Source organism: Alexandromys fortis, unplaced genomic scaffold (assembly GCF_014885135.2).
Source record: "Alexandromys fortis isolate MF-2015 unplaced genomic scaffold, M_Fortis_MF-2015_v1.1 scaffold_102, whole genome shotgun sequence".
NCBI classification, from domain to species: Eukaryota; Metazoa; Chordata; class Mammalia; order Rodentia; family Cricetidae; genus Alexandromys; species Alexandromys fortis.
In genome coordinates, this window is record NW_026067984.1 from 5,557,082 (window position 1) to 5,581,796 (window position 24,715).

At 43.3% G+C, this 24,715-nt stretch overlaps 1 protein-coding gene and 1 long non-coding RNA gene across 2 annotated transcripts in view; both read right to left on the minus strand.

Moving 5' to 3' along the window:
* LOC126511568 (uncharacterized) overlaps positions 1-24,715 on the minus strand; it is an 857,731-nt gene that overhangs the window by 634,743 nt on the left and 198,273 nt on the right. The window lies entirely within an intron of this gene.
* Positions 1-24,715, minus strand: part of Fhip1a (FHF complex subunit HOOK interacting protein 1A) — a 208,212-nt gene that overhangs the window by 49,056 nt on the left and 134,441 nt on the right. The window contains exons 4-6 of the mRNA XM_050158766.1: positions 19,550-20,176; positions 11,381-11,539; positions 9,510-9,596 (exon numbers count right to left, since the gene is read on the minus strand). Coding sequence (XP_050014723.1) covers positions 9,510-9,596; positions 11,381-11,539; positions 19,550-20,176 — 873 coding nt within the window. The remainder of the gene's footprint in view (positions 1-9,509; positions 9,597-11,380; positions 11,540-19,549; positions 20,177-24,715) is intronic.

Genomic DNA, 24,715 nt, shown 5'->3' on the forward strand with positions numbered 1-24,715 from the left:
CTCAGAGCAGCTGTAGGCACTCAGATCAGGGGATTACAAGAAATTCAGGATCTGGGGTCTCACTGCTCCTGACAGCATATAGCTTTGTTTTGTAGTCCTGAGGACTGAGCCCAGGGATCACGCATGCTCAGCACACTCTACCACTGAGTTATATCCCCAGTCTACTGATAGTTACTGCTTTGAGACAGGGCTTTACTATTTGGTCCATGCTGGCTTTGAACTCACTCTGTGGTCCAGGCTAGTCTTGAACTTGCAATCTTTCTACCTCGCAATCTCTCAAGTAGCTGGGAGTACAGGCTTGGGGCATAGGACCCAGCACTCTGTGCAAAGCTTAAAAACTGAGATCTTGGTAATTCATTGGCTGAAAAATATTCCCAAATGCCTAGGCACCAAGCACTGGACAAACACAGAGCCAGATGACAACAGGGGACACACATGAGCTCCTCCCGTTGCTCCATGGTACTCTTCGAGGAAATGGAAATCTACTAGACTCGGAAGTTCCAAATGCCTAGATTCTTAGACACAGAAACAACCTGGACAGCTAAACCTACTGTACATTGAGCGCCACCCATCCAAAATGCAGCCTGCAGTTTCGGAGCATTTGGGGCTTCTGGATTAGAGATAACCTATCTATATTATAAAAGCATTTAAGTGTAAGTATCACCGGGCTTGTTCAGACAGTTGTATTTTGACGAACAACTGTGGCAACGACCGTTGCCAATTAACTTACAGGCGCTCCAAGCCCAGGGCAGTGAAGTCCGTCTTGAACGGTCTCATTTCCACACGCAGAGAGCATGCTGCAAGCGTTAGTCTTCAGCCACCAATGCTTCTTCAGTAATATCGTAATTAGTCTTTTTCCTCCTTTCTAGAAATTTGTATCTTTCCTTATGTTTTTAAAGCAATACCTCTCTTAAATCTTAGGTTTCCCCTTGGATTTGCACAATTAAATGTATTTCACTTTGAGTTCCAGTCACCTGTATAACTAAATTTGCCTGCCTCTTCACTCTCCGGTTTAATTCTATTCATTCTGAACAGTTTTATTTATTCTCGTTAAGCGCATCATTAGACAAAGCATTATAGGGAGAAGGATGGTTCCAAGACACCATAAAGTTGGTCATGGACCAACTTTGATCCTATGGTCACAAATGGCTAAAATTGAAAGATGAATAGAAAGCTTTAGGCTTCAGTCTTTGAATAATACACCTAGTCTCAGATAAGAATTGCCATGGGCTCTAGGTGGCTTGACTAAAATGCTCAACAATGTGGTACTTAATTAGTTCTGGAAACTCGGCAACAAGACCTTGGATATTAATTACAAGATTTTCTTTTTTGAAGAAAGAAGCAAATGTTCCAATAGCTTCTATTACCATCATTTAATATTCCCAGAGGCTTTCCCCAATAAACATTAATCATTTCTCTCTGTTCCACAGTTGACCCACGAGTGTGAATCGAGGCTCCAGAATGGACTGTTACAGGTTTCTATCTATTGACGAAGGGAGTGTAGGCTTCTAGGCGGGTCTGGACGTCTGTATGCATCGTCTTTACATGCAACAACATGGAGCACCAGAGGGGGGGAAGCAGGAACACCAGAGGGGGGAAAGCAGGAGCACCAGAGGGGGGGAAGCAGGAGCACCAGAGGGGGAAAAAGCAGTGCCCGTGACAACATAACCCTCCAGCCTCCTTTTCTTATAAAGCCACACTAAAGGAGGAACACATCTCCCTCTTCCTACAGCAGTCTGGTGGGATGGTTCAGACCTTACGTTCTGTGATACATGTGACATCAGCGAGTAGCCACCACTGTCATCCTTGGTGGATACCCTCTCCATCTGGGGGAAGGGTACAGTACTGATAACACCGGCCACAATGCCAGAGCGGAGCTGACTTCACACAGTAAGCAGTAGACGGACTGCAATCCAACACGCTGCACACATCAGAGAAGAAACATCTATACGGAGCCAACTGTTGGATACCTTCCTCAACAATGGCAGGCAATATGTATTTAGTGCTAGTATCAGTGACAGTGATAACCACTTCAATACAATATCTATTCGTTATTCACAAATCCCAAGGAGGCAGGTGCTTTGTTTTCACACACAGAGAACACTGCCCCGGTCACAAAGCTGATTAAAGTAGCCAGGGACCAGACTGTAAACCAAGGTCTGGCTGATCCCAAAGCCCACTTTTGAGGTACGCTTTTTACATGAATTTACATTGCTTCTACAAACTCTTACTACCTGAATGAATGCATTAGATAATATATATTCATGGTGTTCAATTAATAAATCAAGTATTTCCAAGACAAAGCCCCTTATATTTGCCAGTAAACTCTTAGGTCTGGTTCAGACAGCTGGATGAGGCCATTGTTTAGCCTGTCCCTAGCTGCCTCTCTGAACGTACGTTTCTCAGGCCAAGTCTAAAGGTGCCACTACTGTTCCACGGTCTATAGCTTGAGGCCTCCCACGGGACTGGGCCCTTTAATCACTGCAATCACTGACCAGCCTTGGTCATCTCTACAACTGGCCCATCGGCTGTCACAAGACTGTTTAAGACAACCACTTGGTCCCCTCCCGCCACACCGCAACTGTCATGACAGCCTTAATTGTCAACTTGGCAGAATCTAGAATCGCTAAGGAGATGCGCCTCTGGGCAGGCCTGCAAGAGATTATCTCGAATATGCTAATTTATGTGGGAAGAACCATTTTGGATTAGAGCAGGCACCGCTGCACTCCCGGTTGTATGGAATGGAGAAGTCGCTGAATGCTCGTGTGCATAAAACCTCTGCTTTTTGACTGTGGGTGGATGCAATGTGCAAGTTTCCTCAAGCTCTTGCCTGGGTGACTTCCCCACGGTGACGCGCGACACCCTGGAAGTGTAAGCCAAAATGAGCCCTTCCTGTGCAAGCTGTTTATTTCAGAGTATTTTATCACAGCAAGAGAAAGCGAAACCAAGACAGCAGCTGACCAGCCCCCTCACCTGCGGCCTGCGCAGGGCTGACATGATACAACCTCCCTGGGTCATGGCAACAGATACTTCAGGCTTTCCTGTCACACTCAGGCACCCACAGCTTAGTTTTCCCAGCTGATGACAAGACAGGGGACACCCTGACTGCCCTGAGACTACCCAGAGCTGGCCCCTGAGGCTGGAGACAATAGCAGCAACTCCTAAAAGGAATGAATGAGCTTGCCTCTTCAGGTGACCTCTGGGGCTGGCTTTGCCTCACACCACACTAACGTCTAGGGGCCGATGCGAGCTGCAAGTGCACTCTCAGGACACAATCTTCACTCTGGGCAGAGTAAAAGGGAGGAGGAAATCACAAAAAATTAAACCCCAACATTATCACAGGAAAATAAGTGAGTGCGTAGCAAAAACAAGACGACATTCAAGAGCCATTAGTAATTAAAAGCCTTGGTCAGCAATTGGCTTTAAAAAGCAAATTACTGAAATGTATAAGTAAAACCATAACATGACAGAACTTTCGGTGTGGTTCACTGCAGGGCCAGGGGCTCATTTGGTCACCAAATAAGTGAAGGAAACAAAGGGCATAGCAGAGAACCCCTAAAGTTTAAAAGAAAAACCCCAGGCTTCCACAGTCAACAGGTTCTGCTAATCCCGTGCTGTGAGTGCTTTGGTGGTGCAGGGGCCAGCATAGCTTACCCCTAATTCAATGCTGCCGCGCCTCCCGTGTCTGCGCTCTCTGCGCTGGCACCCAGTTGGCGAGCTTCGAGCAAGAGGCTGGAGGTTAAAATACACAGACACACACAGACAGAGAGACAGCGACACGGGTCATCCTTGAATTCCCCGAGAATGCCCCCTTTATTGTGTTCAGGGGCAGATTATATAGAGATAGTCACGCCCCAGCCAAACCCACCAGAAACCACTCTCCTGCCATCAGGAACTCCTGAAGGTCTCGTGCTCAGAGCAGCTGTAGGCACTCAGATCAGGGGGAAACAAGTTGTTTACAAGAAATTCAGGATCTGGGGTCTCACTGCTCCCAACAAATGCTGGGAGGGCATTGGTAATGCAGGGGTGAGCTTAGCTACCTCTAATTCCATGCTTCCACTCCTTTCTTTCCCTTTTGTACTGAATTTGTTTCCAGTGAAATTCCACAGCATCATTGGAAACCAGATACAAAATGTCAAAGTGTTTCCCATCAAGAAGTGGCGGAGATGACAGAAGGACAAAGAACACAGACATGATGCTACACTTCCAAAAACACAGAAGCAAGTGTTCCAGAAGAGCAAGCAAGGGGACATGCTGACACTCCTTCCGCTCCTGGGACCTCTCGCCTCTCTGCTCCCTCCTTAGGCACCCATCATTCTGCTCCTCCTGTAAGCTAGGCACTCAGCTGTGACCCACTAATATATTTTATAGTGATGATAACTTGAAGATGCTATTTAATTGTTTTAAAAATCTGCAGTCATGACTTTCACTGGGCATAAAAGTCCAGAGTATGTTGTGCCGGGAGAGCCAAACTGTGCCGTACTGGAGTCTTTGTCCTGCCCTACCTACAGAGCACATTATTGGTAAGAGGGCAACTCCTGCATGGCCATGCCCACCGAGTCTCTCGGAATTCTCATCTTTTCTTTCCAATTACCCAAAACTTCCATCCATCAACTTAAGTCAATAAGCCATGAATTATTGAGCTTGTAGGATGCAGATCATGAATATGTATGTGTGTGCTTATGTGTGTGGAAGGCAAGATTGCAAAGCAAATGGGCTCCACGGTGGTTTATAGGCAGCCAACACACATGCCCTTAAGGGACTGTCTGAAATCATTTTACCCATGTATATCATTCAAGCACAGTTTCAGCACACAGAAGATGGTGGGGAAAAAAAAAAACTCACTTTTTTTTTCCTTGTAGATTTCTAGCTTCTGTTCTCCAAGCACAAGTTACAGAAAGTGAAACATAGCTGGCTGTTCTTTGGCAAAACCAAAGGTACAGGCTTTGAGTTCAGAGTTTCCATGGCTCATATCTGTGAGCTGCATGCAGAAAGGACTTGTGTGACTGATCCCCCTCCCATCACTGCCTGCCTTAGCATACACCCCTCAAGGTCTACAGCTCCATCTGACAGAGACAGGTCCAAGTGTCTTCCCCCATTTCCTAAAACCCTGTGAGGGATAGGCTCAAATCAACCCCCAAAGAGCATCCCAAGGTCGCTTCTGGAAATCCTGCAAGTGTGCCAGGGTGTTGCTCAGGCAGTCCTCTCTCACCCATACTCCGGACCAACTCTTTCTGTAATCCTGCTAGAGACCAGGACAGGTGCCAATGTCGGCTTTGTCTTCTACGGCTGACTGCCTACCTACCGCTCTCACCTGGGCAGAGAGTCCAGGCTGCTGCCAGCTACTCGGGCTACTTGGGTCTCCTGCTCCTGGTCCTGATCACTGCGTTCAGAGAAGAAGCATTGCTAACCTTTTCTCAATGCCTCCTACTGCTAGCTGGGGATGTTTTCTACAGTTGACACCTCCAAACAATGGCTACTCACCCAAAATGTACAGGACACCATACTGCCCCCACAGCAGGGGTGGGAAAACTTTCCTACAAAGATCCAGAGTTAAATCTCTTTTATGCTATTACCACCACCACCACCACTACCACCAGGGGTGAAGAAGCCAAGGCTTCACATATCCCAGGCAAAAATGTACCACTAAGTTATACCCCTAGTACCAGGAACATTTTATGGTTTGGAGAGCACAGTATGACCTATATATTTTAGCATTTAAAAAAAAACTTGGGAAATGTAAACACTATTCCATCTCTTAAAATTGTAGCACAATACACAGAAGATAAACAGCATCATCCTCACCAGTTTTAAGCACGCTGCCAAGAGGTGTTCACATTGTTGCACAACCAGTCTCCAGAACTTTCCATCTCACGAAACTGGAGACACCTGTACCTAGGAAACAATGATCCCAACACCCTTCTCCCATTTCTTTTGCTCCTCAGAAGCCCCTTTCTGTCTTCTGTGTCTGGGAACGTGACACTAGGTATATTATGTGCGTGAGACCATGTAGTTATCCTGCAGTGCCATTGATGGAATAGTATGTCAGAATGCCCTTTCTTTACAAATCGCTGAATAGTGTTTATTTCCATTGACCGTGCTCCTAGCAATAGTGGATGCATAGCCTGAACTTGTCACCTCCTGTGATCAGATTAGTGACTACTCCAATTGTCATCAGAGCGCCTCTATCCAGTAACTGATACAAACAGATGCAGAGACCCTCAGTCAAACATTAGGCTGAACTCGGCGAATCCTGCTAAAGGGAGGAAGGAGGGATTGTAGGAGCCCGAGGGGCCAGGGACATCACAAGAAAACCCACAGAAACAACTATCTGGCTCACAGGAACTCACAGAGTCTGAACCAACAACCAGGGAGCCTGCACGGGACTGACCTAAGATCTCTACATATATGTGACAGCTGTGTAGTTTGGTCCACTTGTGGGACTCCCAACAATGGGTGCAGGGGCTGCTCCTAACACTTTGGCTGGCTCTTAGGAATCTATTCCACATAGTGGATTGTCTTGCCCAGCCTTAATACAAGGGGAGGTGTTTAGTCTTACTGCAACTTGATATGCTATGCTTTGTTGACACCCATGGGAGTCCTGCCCCTTTCCGAAGAGACACAGAAGGAGACTGGGTGGAAGTAGGGGAAGGGAATGGGAAGAGAGGAGGGAGGGGAAACTGAGGTCAGGATGTAAAATAAATAGATAAATTATTTAAAAAATTATCCTTTCCCAAAATATCCAAAGTAGGCTTCCCATGTCTTATTCTAAATTCTGGAGGCCATATGTATTTGGTAATTCAAAACTTTAGAAGAATGATGTATGTCTGTCATGTTTTACATAAAATCCTCAGAAGGTCTAGGTTAGCAAAATAAATCAGGTGTATTAATATTTTCTCCAAAGAACATATAAATGTTAACACAAGTAGGTTAAAATCAACAAATTTGAGATGATCCAGGAAGACTAGACACCCAATGCACTTAGCAAGGTTAGGTTAGGTGTTATGCCAAAATGAATTGATGAAAACATTCTGTGTTCAGGGCTTCCCGAGTCACCTTTTTCCTCATGCTAGAGACTAAACCCAAGGTCTTGCACGTGTTCAGCAAACTCTACTCCCAGCTCCAGAGCTTGCTATGCTCAACTTCTACATGACTGCAAGAGAAAGCCATGGAGCCCTTTAAAACAAAAATCCACATAAGCTTTGGCACTAACCCAGAGGAACAAATAGTTATGTCTCAGTGTTGGCTGAAGAAAGCACACAGAGAACAACTTAGGAGTGAAGTCCCACGCGCATACACAACAGTGAGGAGGAACCTCACACATGCCCTACATTCAGCCTATGTGCCCTTCCCCACCGTTCCCACCCTCTAGGTTGTATGTGTGCACGAGTATGGTATGTGCTGTGCACCTTTTATGTACTTGCTAGGGTAGGTGGAGGTGTGTACGTCTGTATGTATAAGCCAGAGGTCAGTGTCAAATGTCTTTTCTCATTCTCCACCTTTACTTCTTGAGACAGACTTTGTCATTAAACCTGAAGCTCATCAATTCAGATAGGACAGCTAGCTGCTGGCTGAAGAAGTTCCAGGATCCCCCGCCCCCAATCTCCACTTTGTCCCCTACCATGGGGATACAAGATATAAGACACTAAGTCTGGCTTTTTAATGTGCACTTTTAGGGACCCAACTCCTCATGCTTGCGTAGAAGGCACTTCAGGGACTGAGCCATCTCCCCAGCACTTTCACAAGGTTTTGTAATGCTTAATCTTTGGTTAAGAATTACTGTGGAAATATTCTGTCTGTACTGTGAAGGAAATATTAAGTATGGATTTATTTGTATGATTTATGAGGCACAGAGAATAAGTTCACCTTTATAAGCTGCCTACACAGATGTCAGGTAACTAAAAATTTATGCATGATTTAGGTGAGAGAGTACACAAAGGAATTTTATTTGGAAGACTGAGGCCCTTTTGTCAGGGCAGCAGACCTCAAGTTTGTAAAACACAATGGGAATTCCTCCAGCAGACCTGAGCCCAGACATGAAGTAACCTTTTCAGAGCCCAAGGAGAAGCAAGAGACAGGATATGGCTGCTCCCAGTGGGAGCTTCTCGAGATACGCTCATCCCTGACCTTCTCTGCTTGTCTGTCCCTGGGCTGCTGATCTAGAACACATTCTGATCAGCTGTCACCGAAAGAGCCAGAGGTGGAGGAGGTCCCTGCCTTTCTAATTCTTTCGATTCTAAATGGTAAAAACACAAACACCCCCCCTCCTAAATGGAGACTAGGAAATAAAAATAATCAAAAAAGAGAACAGTAAGTCTTTGCTCTCCCTGGATACTAAACAAAAATATCCTAGGAACCGCCACTAATGGATAAAAATTAAGGAATCTTATTAGAGAGTTACAAATTCAAATCTCATGCAGTAGCTTTCACTTTTTATCTCCTGAATTCTATAGTGACATAAAAAAAGCATCTGTTAACTTCACAGTTTTAAAAAATCTTCAATTTTAAATTACGGACATAACTGTAAAAACGAAAGGCAGGGAATGTATACACGGGGGCTGTCTGCACTCATTCTCTTATAAAGCACTTTCTGGGAAGCCACCAATTGCCAGCGTTCTGCCAACACTTTATGAACATCGGTTTGTGTGCTGGTTTTTAGTTTGGTTTGGTTTTCCAGACTTCTCAAGTCCACACTCAGCAGTGACATATCCCAGAGAACACAACAGACCGGAGCCCGACCTCAGGAAGTGTGTTCGCCTCTGTGGAGTCAGAAGTCAAACCCTCAGGGATCATGCCTCTTCCTCACTCTTTCCTAAGCATTCTGAGGAAGTAGGGCGGGAAGGTCTCCACAACAGCTCTGTGAGTTAGAGACACTCGCAGCTCTAAGCCACCCTGAGATCAGAACAAGACGCCCTGCTGTGCTGGTACACCGTAGGGTGTCTGCGGACTACAGTGGTGTGCTCACTAGTGAACAATTATAAGGCTGGTTTTCACCACAAGGAGATGATAATTGGGAGGATAGCTGTGTTTAGCTTGACTTCAACGTTACGTCAATATATACATGTATCAACACATCGCTTGATACCCCATTAATACGCAAAAAGGATTTTCATCAATGCTTATAACATTAAAGTCTAATAACAAATAGTATGGAAAACAGTAGTAATAGCTATCATTCTTACAACAGTTATCAATAGCATTAGTGTCAGTCGGTCAGCGAGGAAAAACTTGGGAGTAAAAGAGGAAGAAAGACAATGTGAGGGAGTGCGTAATTACTATAAAGACTTCCAGTAGTATCACTGTATTCCAGTAAAAAGAAGCATTCTTCCCCATACAGCTTACACCACGGCTATTTTAAGACCCACATTGGATATACTGAGAACTTGGGAAGGAATGAGAAGACAACTAATGCTACATACACGGCTGAGTCATCACACCGTGCTTGCTTTCCTCAGTTTCCCTCCGTTGTTCTAATAACAGACAGAAGGCGGCCTCAGCCCGCCACTGACCTTATGGAGGGCGGGAGCCAACACTGGTACCAAGAAGCCATTGTAGATGTAGCTGACGAGCTGAGAGCGGATCAAGGGGTGGGCCACCTGCGACAGAAGGACACAGGGCTCAGTGTCTGCAGTTCTGTGTGTATCTTACATACAAGATGGAACCTCAAATCTAGGCCATGTTTTCATTTGTTAAGTAATACTTCAGACCCCACGATGACTTGATTTTTTTTTCAAATCTCTATTACAGTATAAACAGCTAAAGTTATACTTCCAAATATGGAAAAAATGTTAATTTTAACGTTGATTTGAAAAAGACAATGAATAGACTGACTATGTATAAATATTAATAAGTCCAAATGAATAAATTAGAAAGTATAATTCTTGCCCCTTAACTCCCTCGGGGCTCCATATCCACTCGTGCTACGTTTTTAAGAGCGTAGCTATGGAAAATGATAATTAAATGTGCTTATTTTGCTAACAGAGAACTTTGAAGATATATTTCCTGGTATTTATATTAGGGAGAAAAGAGCCTATAAAATGCTCTCATAAAAAAATGGACAGTCTTCAAAAGCAGAAAACATTGCTGGTGGTACTGAACTTCCCAAATTTGACTTTCAAAATACATGATAACATGGGCAAACCTTTACTAATATTTTTATAAGTAATCCTTTCAGGGGTTCCCTAGCCCCAAATCACTATTTAAATGTTTTAAGATAATGTTTGCCTTTAGTTTGAAATAAAGACACAATTTCCCCACTCCTCACTGCCCATCAGCTTTACTGAGAGAGGGAAAGGAAGAGGGAGAGAGATTCGGTCAAACAACAACGTAAAAAGCGGTTTCTAGGGAAGTAAGCCTAGCTGTTTAAATTACTGACACTCTCTCTGTACATCCCAAGAAGAGCTAGTAGTAGTTCTATCATTTTTATTCCCATACATTTCTGCAAGAAAATGTTGATAGACTATAATATTAAAGGGAAAATAATTTAAAGTGTAATCCATTTATCTTAAATACAAATAAAACTTCCTTTGACTTAGCAATAAAAATGAGATGGGAACTAGAGTAATTCACTTTCACTTTCCTCCAGAAGCTGTTTCTTTATTTGGTAGATAAACAGATTATAACTGACATTTCTCACCCTAAAAAAAAAATCACCACAAAACAAACCTGATTTCTTAATACATCCAATATTAAGGTAATATTTATGCTACATAGAAGAAATTTTGATGAAAACTTAGTACGCCCTTAAACATATACAAAATTGGATTTTTATTGAAAACAGTAACAAGAAATCCGACAGTAAAAATCTAATCAAAAAGCCAAATATACAAGAGTTCAGTGGCTGTTTTTCCCCCTAAAGCGAGCCAATTTCAAAGCAAATTTAATTTGTGTAGCTAAGAAGATTGTTAACTTCTTCCAAATTCGATTGGGACGACAATATTCTTTATGTAGTGTGCACCATTAAGCAAAATAAAGTGTTTTCCTTGTAAGTGCCCAGGAAGACCTTGAAGTAAAAGGGTTATAATCTGGAGTACTTAAGCAGCCTAAAAATATCTATTTAATGAGCCAGCCTGTGAACTTATTTTTGATGGGTAAGTGGATAATCAAAACAGAATAACACTTTTTATAGAGAAAATAAAATCTTTCATTTGTTTTCAATTGAAATTTTCAGAAGTCTACCAAACGGTTTCTCTCATTTCAGGATATTCAGTGGGATTCAAGCAAAGCTTCATGATTCCACGAGCACGTCTCAAAATTGAAGAAGGGTTCATTTAGGAGAAATCTGAGCGAGGAGGGGTGCTCACGCACGCGGACCCCCAGCAAGGCTGGGGCTCTCAGCAGACTCCAGCCCACCAGGGCTTGTGCTGCCGCCAGGCAGTACCTGGATGACGGCGTTACAGAACTCCAGAGAGTTCATGAACTGCACGAGGGGGGGCAGCAGGAGCCAGTCGTCCTTCAGAAGGCAATGCCACTCCTCGCCCTTTTCTTCCAGCTTCGTGGGCAGGGACGAGTACAGGCCACTGAGTCCAGTTGCAAGTACCTGCGTTCAGAGAGAAAAAAAAGTCTAAACAGTCTTGTCCGAAGTCCCTGATCTATACCAAACAGCTCACAAGGATGCCTGTGTTGCTGGTCCAAAGACCAAATGCAGAGTAGCAATAGAAGAAGGTAGCAACTAGCTAGGGTGGTTTAATCCTGTTCTACGGATAGAATAAGAAGGCCATTCCCCAGCAGACAAGGCAAAAGCAGAGCTACTTAGCTACTAGTCAAGAGGTTGATGAGGGTGATGCATCTTTTATGTCCGGCACCATGATAAGCCAGGAGAGAAGCAAGTGAGAAGGCAAGACACAAAGATGAACAAAATATGAGTCTCATACCCAAGAAGTTCAGGGAAGGGATAAGCACGGTAGAGCACAACTTGGAGACAGCCAATAGAGAAGTGTGTCTGTGAGATTACTCCAGTCTAGGGGAGGCAGCCTTGGGTAGAGGGGGGCCAGGACGGAAGGTTCCCAGTAGTTTTGTGAGAAAGACTGCTTGTTTGTCAAGGATCATGACTGACACTTACTAGCAAGTTTACCTGGTAGAAAACACTTCCATATGTAGTACTTCCTCCAACCATCATTAACAATGTAACAGGAAGAAAGAACTGGGCGGGAAGAATGGCAGGACACAGAGCTAATGTGAGTCCACACTGAAGCATCAGTGGAGTCTCAATGCAAAATGGATGAGGATTATCTAACCAAGACCTTTGGTTTTAAGTCAAAACTGGGATTTACTTTTTCCCTTTGCATCCAATTCTTAAAACTATGCTGACAGTATTTGGGCCTGGCAAGTGAGATTAAGGACTTTAAACTGTCAAGTTCTCAGACTTGATGATTAAGAAACGGCTTTTAAAGAGAAGTGTAGAAAGGGATCACTTCATGCCAAGCGCTTACAGGATAGAAGGGTGGGGAGGCTGTGGCTCTCACAGGGCCAGTGGCTTCTGCTAACTGTGCAGCGTCTCAGACAGCCCGACCTAGCCAATGTACAGAAAAACTGCACACAAGAAGTCAGCTCTAGGACTGGAGAGATGGCTCAGGGCTAAGGACGCCTGATGTCTGACCACCTGAACTTTATCCCTGGCCCCATATGAGGGAAGGAGAAAACTGACTCCTGGAAGCTGTTCTCTCACCTCCACACATGGCACACCATGGCATGGACACGCCCACACACACACGCTCATAGGCACACACGATATAAATAAATAAATATGTAGTTAAAAAAACAAGACAAAACAAAAAACACGAGTTGATTACAAAAGACACCATTCTAGCACAGGTCCTGAAGGGACTCAAATGGATGGAAACATTCAAGAAAGTATTCTGAGTCAGAAGAAGTATTGGCATACCTCATTGATCTCCCAGCCATCGAGAGACAAACAAGGAATTACAATACTGTTAGAAACACTGAAAACACACAATAGGACATTTAGGATGCTGCTGATATACAAAAGCTCTTCACTCTGACCTGAAGGTAGGAGATGAAAATGGCAATTGCTCTCAGAAGTGCTATCTAGAACTCTGAAGGGTAAACAGGAGCAAGCCTGAAAATGAGCCATGGAAGGAAAAATGTTTCAGGTAGAGGAAAGGCCTGTACAGGGCCTGAATGGAGAAAGAAGAGGAGATAATGTCAGGGCCAAGAAGCCCAGCGCTGTCAGAGCAGAGAGGGCTGGCCACACAAAAGTGAATATGAGCCACACCCTGCAGGGTTCTACCGCGCTGCACGAAAGGCTCGTGAGACTCCTGTGTAGAGAGCCCTATGGGCAGCTGTGTGGATCTGATGCCTGTGAGAATGCTCTAGGCTAGAGGCAGCCTGCTAGAGCCATCGTGTGAAGGGGTCACTCAAGCATAAAACCAAAGAGGAATAGGAGAGGAAGACCATGAAAAGTAAGACAAGTTAAAAAAAAACACACACACAAACAAAATGCAAAGCCTGGCATGGGTAACAAAAAACAGAGAAGCCTTGCAGCCAGAAATGTTAAAGTCCAGGGGGAAATTTCCATAGACCTACAGTTACCTCTCCTTTCACTTGGAGACAGTCACCTCTCTGGCATACACTAGCTTACGCTCTGTCTTCTCTGTCTCTCCTGATTTGATCTGGTCACATCAATCTACACCGGAGATAGGGATGATTGATACAATCAGGTGTGTTGAGTCTCGATTGTGACCTTCCAAGAGTAACACAATGAACTCTATGATACAATCAGGTGTGTCGAGTCTCGACTGTGACCTTCCAAGAGTAACACAATGAACTCTATGATAAGGGAGTGCAAGTCGACGAGGCCTTAGCACAAGGAAACCCGAGGAAGCCTTAGGAGAAGCTAAGAGATGAGAACATAGAATAAAGGACAATGGGAGGAACGGATGGACCATATCAACACTATATATACACAGATATATTTCTTTGTTCTATTTCCTAATAACTTTTAGCCACTCATACATTAACTCACTCATTATTAAGAAAAACCCTGACTACTTAATTTCAGGTCTGGTGCTAAGTATAGAAAACAAAACAGTAAGCAAGATTGATCTTTTATCTCTTTAAAAATCGGGACATCTGTGGTCCCCAAGGAAAATGCCCTCTATTTAAAGTACTTAATTCCTTGTCAGCATAACCATACAAATCACTTTAATACTAGTTTTGTGTGTGACCCAAATGAGTTGTCTATTATAAATTAGAAACCTCTGGCAAAAGCATCTGGAGCCCAAAGTCCTCCTAAGAAGAGAAGTCTAATCTTGATGCTACGTTTTAAAAGTCAATTGCGTTTGCTAACTCATGCTAAATTAACCACAGAACAAAGACTCTAATTCTGTGTCCTCCTGGTTTCTAAACCACTTTGAGACTCTGAAGATGAATTCATAAAGACAAGCTTAATTTGTCTGACTAAAAAGCTGGGAATAGCTATTCAGTATATCAATATAATTACAGCAACATTAATTTTCAAATTACATACATCAGTGGCAGTAATTAAAAATAACACACACCTAATACTCACTTTTTAAGTGAGTTTTCCAAAAGGGCACGGCTGGGATATGAACGGCAGGAAGCCTGCCCAGACAGAAAGACCCATGCAGACGTGACAGCTGATAAGACAGGGTGTCCCCACCACGTCCCTGACACTATAAGGCAGGGCTAGGAAATAGCCCAGCTATTTTCCTCAGAGTGGGAAAAAAAAAAAAAAGGAAAAAATATTCGGCAAAATAAAAAGCACTATGCATTCTTCGGACAGGAGTGCAAGTGTTCACCTCTATTAGCAACTGCATTCCCTTCCAAGACTCTGAGTTCAGATTCATTTATGTAGATTACACACAGTTCTAGAACATGGGCTGTGGGCCATGCATAGGCAGGGAACAAGCCAGGCCAGGAGAGACGGAGAGGCCGGCTTACGATCACAAACAGGACCCTCAAGAATACAGAGGTGCCTATATATTTTTCTTTGGGTTCTCCTTATTTAGCTTCTCTAGGATCACTAATTATAGGCTCAAAGTCCTTTGTTTATGGCTAGAAACCAAATATGAGTGAGTACATCCCATGTTCCTCTTTTTGAGTCTGGCTTACCTCACTCAGGATAGTGTTTTCTATTTCCATGTTCTATTGGGAACTCACCAAGGCCAGCTGGCCTGGATCTGAAAAAGCCTGGGATAAAACCGGACTCGCTGAACATAGTGGACAATGAGGACTACTGAGAACTCAAGAACAATGGCAATGGGTTTTTGATCCTACTGCACGTACTGGCTTTGTGGGAGCCTAGGCAGTTTGGATGCTCACCTTACTAGACCTGGATGGAGGTGGGTAGTCCTTGAACTTCCCACAGGGCAGGGAAACCTGATTGCTCTTTGGGCTGACGAGGGAGGGGGACTTGATTGGGGGAGGGGAAGGGAAAGGGGAGGCGGTGGTGGGGAAGAGACGGAATCTTTATTAAATAAATAAATTTAAAAAAAAAAAAAAGAATACAGAGGTGCCGAGGGAGCAGGACCAGAGGAAAGAAGTGGCAAGAGGAGGTGGGTTCTTGTTTCAGTTTTGTTTTGTTTCTAGGTTCAAGACTAACATCAAAAGAGATTTACTTGTAAATTTCACTGTGTAACTTGAAAACTAAACTATAAAAAGGTGCATTTATCTGCATTCAATGGCTAATTAAAAATAAGAGGCTCATCTACTCTCTTATCCTTTTATTGATTCAGACCACAAAATTGTAAAACATTGTGTTTATTCTCAATACATCAAATATTAACCAAGTACTTGCCACTCAACACCTCCCTAAAGTACACATTGAGTGACGTTATCATGGGCTAAGAGATGACTGGGCAGGTAAAGTTCTCGCTCCACAAGCATGAACTTCCTGTTCTCTGATCTCTAGCACCCACATAAAAGCCAAGGAGGTGTGGTGGCTGCAACTCCAGAGCTCAGAGAGTGGAGTCAGGTCATCCCCAGAACAAACTGGACAGCTAGACTAGCCAAAATGGGAATAATAAACTTCAGTTCAAAGACTCTGTCTCAGTGGATGAGGTAGAGTGATCAGGGAAGAAAGCTGATATCAAGTATGTGTGTGCGTGCGTGCGTGTGTGTGTGTGTGTGTGTGTGTGTGTGTGTGAAGGAAAGATTGCCATATAGGGCCATATCGATAGCAACAGTGAAAAGCAGTAACTTCTTGACAGTCTTGTGTGGCTACGCTGCAACAGCAGCTTTAGTATCAGACAAATATGGTTTTGAGCCAGACTCTGTCATTAACTGGAAGCTGTCGAACTCTCTAAACTTAAAGGAGCTGTTGTAAGGATTAAAGAAAATAACCCATGCAAGATTAATGCAATGGTTTGCACGTGGTGATGGAGGAAGGACAAGCCATGCACACAGCACCAAGCAAGCTAAAGTCAATCCTTAAACATCCCGCAGTTCTCGGTTCATTTTAGCAGCTACGATTTTTAGCAGATGGCTTTGGTGGGACGCTAGCAGCAAAACACCTTGTAGAGACCATTTGATACAGCTTGCCAAAATAAAGGGCCTCATAAATTCTGGATATGTGAGAAAGAACTCCCTACCTGTGGCTCTGTACCTAAAGGTCACCTGCTCTGATTTACATGGTTTGATTCATGTCTGCAAGGCTGTGTGCTCCTTGCCAACATGAGACAAATGGTCTAAGTATAACCTTCTACATTTGTGTGTGTGTGTGTGTGTGGGTGTGTGTGTGTGTGTGGGAGAGAGAGAGAGAGAGAGAGAGAGAGAGAGAGAGAGAGAGAGAGAGAGAGAGAGAGAGGTGATCATTTAGTGCCCAGCCATTTGTTGGTACCAGATTGTTCTCAGGGCATCTCTATTCTCCTTCTTTTCTTGAGAACCAAGAAATGAGAGAGCAGAACCAGTCAGCCCTTCCTATCAACTCTGAAGACAAAAGTTTCCAAAAGGGGTCCAGTTTGCTAAGAGAGTCATTGGTCTTCCGACAGCCTGATGTTAACACACTTTGACAATCATACTAATTAGAGAAAGTTCTTTGTCAATTGTGGCCTTAGCTGGTTGGCTAATAGAGTATGCTTTTATCTGCAACATAAAGGGTTTTTTATTTTAATTATGTTGTCAGATGTAATTATGGAAAACTGGGTATAAATGAGATTATGGGCTCTATCCTGAGGGGCAACCTAACCCGAGAAACTTATCTTCCATTTTAGCAAATGAGGCCAGCTGACAATGTTGTTTTTTCCCTCCACTCTTAACGAACTGTATAACATTTTAAAATGCATTTTTATAAAGGCAACAATTAGTGAAATCAGCTCAAACACAGTTAATGGAAATCTAAACATTAAAACTACACCACATTCTTCTCCCAATACAGTTGAATTTTTAGATTATGAAATATTACAGATAAGTAGAAAATGATAGACTTGAGAACCAACGCAATATTTATCAGATGTTATTATTTTGCTACAGTTTCTTCAGAGTATTTTGCATGCTTTTCAAAAACTGGTACAGCAGCAGGTGGGGCGTGGGGCTGAGTGACAGAGTGTGTGCATGAGGATCTGGGTTCAACCATTCCACAGTGCCAACAAACAGAACAAACCCTGCTCCATTCCCACGGCCATCCTCTTCCTTTCTGCCTCCTCAAGGCTGACCCGAGTCCTGAAGTTAAGTATTGTTAAATCACTGTTCAACTGAACATACCTGTGACAATATTTGTAAGTAAAGCTTCAGGGTCACACAGTATGCAAAAATTTGGTGTTAGTGACCATAATTATATTGCTTTCCTAAACGTATATCAACTTATTTCTCAGAAGTTCTTGTCTTTTCTGTATCTTGAAACACTTGGGCACATTACAGTTACTCAAATTCCACAGTCCAAATAAGAATTCGCTTTTGCTGTACATTCTGTAGCTTTGAGCAAATATACAAGGGCATGCATCTACGCTAATGTTTTTCCTGCCTACTTTGGGAGATGCTTCTCTTTCTACTGATACAGTCATCTAGTGTATTCAGACAACACGCCTCCTTTTCAGACTGTCTTCTTTCAACATGGTTGTATGTGCTTAAGGTTCCCATGGTCTTTTCATGTCTTGTTGGGTCATTTCAACATTGGATGGATCAGTTCTTATTCACCTAGTAAGGGAGCTATCTTGGTTGCTTCTACAATTAATACTATGAATAAAGCTACTAGAAAGATCCATGTTCAGGTGTTTGTGTGGATGTAAGTTTTAACTCCTTGGCATAATATCAAGGAAAGCATATGATAAAAGCATGTTTTATAAGAAACTGTCAGGACTGGAAAGATAGCCCAGTATTTAAGAACATTGAATGTTCTTCCAGAGGACCTGAGTTAGATTCCCAGAACCAACAGGGTGATTCACGACCCCTGTAACTTCAGCTCTAGAGGACTGAATGCTGTCTTCTGACCTTCAGAGGCACTGCATGCAAGCACAGACACACATGCAGGCAAAATACTCATATATATGAAAATGAATAAATAAATAAACCACTTTAAAAAGAAAACTATCATCTGTCTCCAAAGCAGCTGCACCAAATTGCATACCCACCAGTAATTAAAATGAATTCCACATCCTTGCCTGCACTTGGTGTTGTTGGTATGGTCTGTGAACACTGGCGTCAAGTGAACCCTTCTTCATGAGCATTATATCCCCATTCTAAGAAGACACACCCACCCACCTCATATATTTCTAAATGTCCTCTAGGGATTGTGTTTCTCCTGGTCTAAAATCACCCATACAATGTTTACTAGCAATAACAAAAAATCTCATCTACCCATAGCAACCTGCTTTGCCTTGTCCAACAAAACTCACCAGGGCTCTCCTAGCTATTCCATGTATGTAAGGCTACATGATTTATAAAGACTGATAGAAAAATAGAAAATAGCAATGTTCACTGAGCTTAGGAAGCATTGATAGCTATTGCCCAACCAACATAACACCCAGATCACTCAGAGACCTACGAAGCCCTGAAAATTACATACTGTTCCCATCTTTTCCTGGTGCTGAGCATTGGCTACTCCAATACATACCATTTGGTTTCACGCCATGGATTAAGGAACTTTTCAAAGTAGAGAATATTTTGTTACTGCAAATACATATTCATTTTTCAATAAAATCAGTGCTACAGACCAACAACTTACAGTCGTTATCTTGCTGAGAAACAAATTAATTTATGAAAGTAGCTGTGAGAGGTCTTACCACATGCCTTGACTCAGTGGACAAAGTCAACCTGAAAGGCTATGAATTTTAAAAGTGCAGGGTTTACCAACCTCTATGTATATATCCTACGAAGAAATAAAAAGTGTTCCCAACACAATAAAAATGAATTAAGAAATGGTCACAAGTCTAGAGGTAAATTTTGAGCTGCTACTGCTCAGCCAAATTTTAGCACTGAAACTTAAGATACCTCTGCTGCCACCAAGCAAGTTCCTCTGAACGTCTTTCCATGGAAGGTACACTTTAAATAAACGGAATAAAGGCATTTGCTATTGGCACATGAGCGGAAAGAAGTGAGCTGGAAGGAAAGCACAGCAAGGGAGGGGACTTACTGGACAGAAGTAGGTGTTCTCCACAATGTGATTGGCCACCATGCTGTTCTCCGCGGAGAGAGACATGATAAACAGCAAAGCATCCCGAGCTTGCTGGCCTACTGTGCCCTCCCGATGAATGAAGGGTATCAGGAGAGAGAAGATGAGGAAGTTGGCGGCCCCTTGGTCCTCACTGGTGTGGAAGAAGAGTTCCAGAATGGATGGGTCTTTGGCAAGGATGGAGCAGAGCTGGTTGAGCAGGACGACCAGCTTTGCCTCCACGGCTGGGGTGGTTGTCCCCGAACAGGAGCTCAGCAGCATCATCAGGGGTTTCAGGATGGGCTTATGGTGCAGCAGGGGCTGGTACGACTGCGTGACCAGCATTTCGTACATCTTCAGCTGCTCCAGTTTGGTTTCGTCGGTGAACTCCCGCCTCAGGCTCCAGAGGAAAAGCTTTTCCATGATGTTCTCACAGACCACAAACTCCAGAATTGGCCCCATGGCAGCATCCTTGGCTTGTTCTTCAATGAGCAGGAACAGCATGTGTTCCACATAGTTCTGCACAGCGCTGGCCTCATCTGGAGGGATCGATCCATATTTTGCCTGGGTGTTCTTCAAGGGGTCATGCTTCTCTAAGATCTTCACAACCTGCAACATATCAACCACCTGTCATCCGCTGCCGCTCACCACTGTTCCCCAAAACACACTGTTTTTAACCAGACTGGCACAAAAACACAGGAGCCATTGGATGCAAAATACCTATAGCTATCAAATATGCTATATCATATGAACTTGAAACTATGTATCAAGTACAAAAGTTAAGAAAAGCAAAATATGCAAAAATGGTAAGTGCTTTTGTGTTCAAAGAGAAAAAAAAACAAGTTACTTTTCATCTAAACCATTTATAACACAACACTGCCTTTTAAGTTTCAAATGCATTAAACAAGTAAAAGGAAACCTGGATACCTATATTCTTCCCTAAAACAATTGTTCTGAAGACTTCTGCAGAGCAACGGAAGTCCTTATGTGCTCTTGACAAACACTATGCCTCCCTTCTCCACTTGGAGGGGCACATCAATAGGAGCGTTGAGTGGAAAGTGAGAAACTGTAGGCTAGCACACAACAGAGGCACAGACACAAGAACCAAAATCTGGAGTATGAACATCTTGTTCTTTAAGCCAAAATAAACAAGCAAATAAATAAATGCCTTCCTGGGGTAATCAATTACAAAATAAATTTCTTAAGTTTGGAGTGATATGAAAGTTTTGTATATTGTGGTAAAAATAGTCAATGAAACAAAATTAGGCACCACCCAACACATGACTAAGGTAGATACATTTTGTTCAGTATCTGGATAGGTCATGCCACATCTTGGTCTGTCTCCCTTCCTTCCCAGTTTCTGACCTCACTCTGCCCACTGATACTTCTACTTGGGCGCCTGGAAATTTGAGCCATTTTATATCTTAATTTCCATTTACCTCAGTGACATGGGCGTCTATGATAACCCATTCACTTTCCTCCCTTTAAAACACTGCACCTGGTATTTTTAAACCACCCGACATTTTATTAGCGACTCTGTCTTTGCTTCTGTTTGCCTTTCTGAACAGCATCTAACGCAATATTTGCCTTCGGCGGTTCCCTCCTGGCCCAGTTCTATGATGCGTTGCTACATGTTATGTATTTAGGTAACAGGGTTTTTTTTTTTTTGAGTTGTTAGGGAAGCTGGCAAATACACAATGTCATGTCAGCATGCATGAGCAATCGGGGAAATTATTTCTCAAGAAAACGTCTTCATTTCTCATCTGTCAAAATTGTGAGAAAGGAATCTTTGTGGACCAGGTGAGTATATCCTGATAGAATGGATGCATTTCCACACTATCTGTGATCTCTATCAATTTTCATCACAAAGCTGATAATACTGTTTCACAGAGGGAAAAGTGACCCCAACACTTGAGCTGACATTTTTTCATGAGGAAAAGCATTTCTTGAACAGCTACCCAAATGATATAAGGTCCATGGATTGGTGACCACAAGGCGGCCACTGGACATCCTCTGCCACAAACCTCCTGAGAGCACTTGGTGTCCTACACATTCTCAGGTGCTGCAGAATTTCCTGCAATCCCACTGAGCTCACATGAGAACATCTGCAGAGAGGAACACAGTAACACACTGGTCCTGAAGGGGCTTTTACTCCAGCACCATACTTTCTCCAGCCCCAAAGATCCTAACCTGAAGGTTTTGCCTTCTCAAGAACGAACTGACTTGTGCTTTGTCAGTGCTAATTTCAAAAGTCCATGCACTGAGTCTACCTGTGAGGACTTATTTACAGCTAGGCCTCCGGGTAAAATGTGGTTACATTCCTCACTCCGTTCAGACTGTGCAACTGCCTAAGACTGAGGCTGCTTTATAGACGGGTAGCGGCATGCCAAATCACCTCAGCCTTCCTTAAAAATAATCCAGCAATGTGTAACAGCAGTTATGAAATTGTTCCTGATCTCAGACTAATCTGAGTTGAGGGGAATTGCCTAAAATGTTTGTGTCAACATTCTTTTCCAATAATGAGAAATAGAAACACTATTGACCCAGACAGTCAAGAATAAGAGAATTATAACCAAAACATACCACCATATAACTACTGTTACACAAGTGAATCATATTATCACACACTAATTATTTACATATATGTATAAACATATATCTGTATATACATATGTGTACATATATGTATATATAAGTATATATCTAAATAATTTGCTAACAGGAAACACAGGGGCGAGAGAGATGGCTCAACAGTTTAGAGTACTGGCTGTTCTTGCAAAGGATCCAGTTCAGGGATGGAGGGGGGAGGACCTTGGACTTCCCACAGGGAAGAAAGCCCTGCCCTCTCTTAGGACTGGAAGGGAAGGGGAGGGGAGAGGGTAAGTGGGGGAGCGGGAGGGAAATGGGAGGAGAGGAGGAAGTGGGAATTTTAAATGGTATTATTTATAAAGAAATAAAAAATTAAAAAAAGGATCCAGTTCAGTTCCTTAAATTCACATAGCAGTTCAAAGCCCCCTGTAACTCAAGTTATTAAAAACCCAATTCTCTAGAATGCCTTAGCGATATAAATTTATAGATATATACTTATGCTATACATATTTAATCAAATACTGTGTATCTAATATATATATGTAATATTCAGCAAAACAATTCATACGACCACAAATCATGTTCTTCTCATTCATTAACTTGTATTTATATGTATGATTGATTCCAAGAATTCTATTACTAAGCTTCATTCCCAGACCTATTGGAAAATATCTTTAAAGAAGAACAAAGCTGGGAATCATGGCACACACCTTTAATCCCAGTACTTTGGAGGCAAAGGCAGGTGGATCTCTGTGAGTTCAAGGCTGGCAGGGTCTACACAGTGAGTTTTCCTAACTAGCCATGAGGGAGGGAGGGAGGGAGGGAGGGAGGGAGGGAGGGAGGGAGAGAGAGAACCGAGAGCTGTATGACAGAATGAACCCTGTGTAGCTGCTTTTAGTTCTATAATTTATGTTTTAAAGTGTGTGTGTGTGTGTGTGCAGGTATGTGAATGTGCAAGCCGGTACCTGTGGTGGTCAGAAGGTGTCACATCCCCTAGAGCCAAAGTTACAGGCACATGTGAACTACCTGATGTGGGTACTCACAACTGAACTCTGGTCCTCTGCAAGAGCAGCGTGTGCTCTTAAACATGGAGCCAACGCTAGCCCATTCAGCAGCTTTTAAACTAAGTAAGTCAGCTCTACTTAGTGCAGACCCTTTCTACAGCCTTCTGGGTAAGTGGGCAGAGAAACCAGAGAGTAGAATTTTAATAATCCCCAGAAATGAAAGGTTTGCTGACCAGGAAGGGAAAGACACCCTGGACCCCCTTTCCTTGCCTGCCACCTCTTGCCTGTAGTCTCACTGCACAGGGAAATGGGCGTGTTATAACCAAGGCTGTGAGTCACAGGGCGCCCAAGCTTAGCAAGTGCTGGCTGCCTTTGTGCCCATGATTTACAAAAGCTGAGCCTTGCTTCTCAGGAGGCGTTTCCCAGGCTCCCTCTCCTTCCCTTCCCTTCCCTGCCAGCAGACAAAGCTGTAACTGGTGTTTCAGGTGGGTTCCTAGGCCACACCTGGGACTGGCTCTGACCACAGCAGGAGCCTTAGAAACGTCCGAGCAGGAACTCAGGTACACTGAGATGCCAAAGAGCTCCTGTCCAAATGGCGCCACTGTCCTCCCAGTGACCCCTGGTGTGACCTGGACTCTCCTTATCTTTTCCTTGTGTGCCTTTCTCTCACACCGCGGCTACCAAACCCTCACATTCTTGCTTCCAGTTTCTCTGCTTGCTGCCTAGTTTTACCCCCTGTTCTGACTCTAACCTTTCTAGACTGGTGTGCCTCCTGCAGGCTCAGTCCTTGCTGTGACTCTCTGCTATGTTACCCAGCCAAGCCTCTTCTCAGGCGTTGGCCGTCAGTCCTGGGGAAGGGAAAACTCGGCTAATAAGGCTGGAGGAGCCATAGCAGGAGAGAGGCTAAAAGCAAACAAAGTATACTTTGTAAACATTTCATTTACAAAACAAGTCCGCCATATTAAGCTGAAAATCATATTTAATAAACTAGCACATGGTAAAAGCCCACATTCATGAAGTAAACCAGCTCAGTTAATAATAATAAATGTACTGATCATAACTAGACATGTTTTTCATCGCTAGAGGGCATGTGGGAGTGGATCCTATTTAGTTCAATATATAAATTAATATAAGTTAAAAGTAAATACAAAATGAGCAGTATGAATAGTGGCTTTCAAATTACCATCAGATCAAAACAGTTAAATCCAACCTAAATTTCAAAGCCACTTGACCTTTAGATAGCAGTGCTACTAAGGCTGAAATTTTTTGTTTTGTTTTGTTTTTTGTTTTTTTTTTTGTTTTTCGAGACAGGGTTTCTCAGTAGCTTTGGTGCCTGTCCCGGAACTAGCTCTTGTAGACCAGGCTGGCCTCGAACTCACAGAGATCCACCTGCCTCTGCCTCCCGAGTGCTGGGATTAAAGGCGTGCGCCACCACTGCCCGGCTTAAGGATAAAATTTTAAAATAGCCTATTTCTTTCAGAAGGAATATCAGGTGTCCCTACCCTTTGTCTCTAACACGACTCCATCTGTCAGTGATAATGGGCCTGAATGTTAA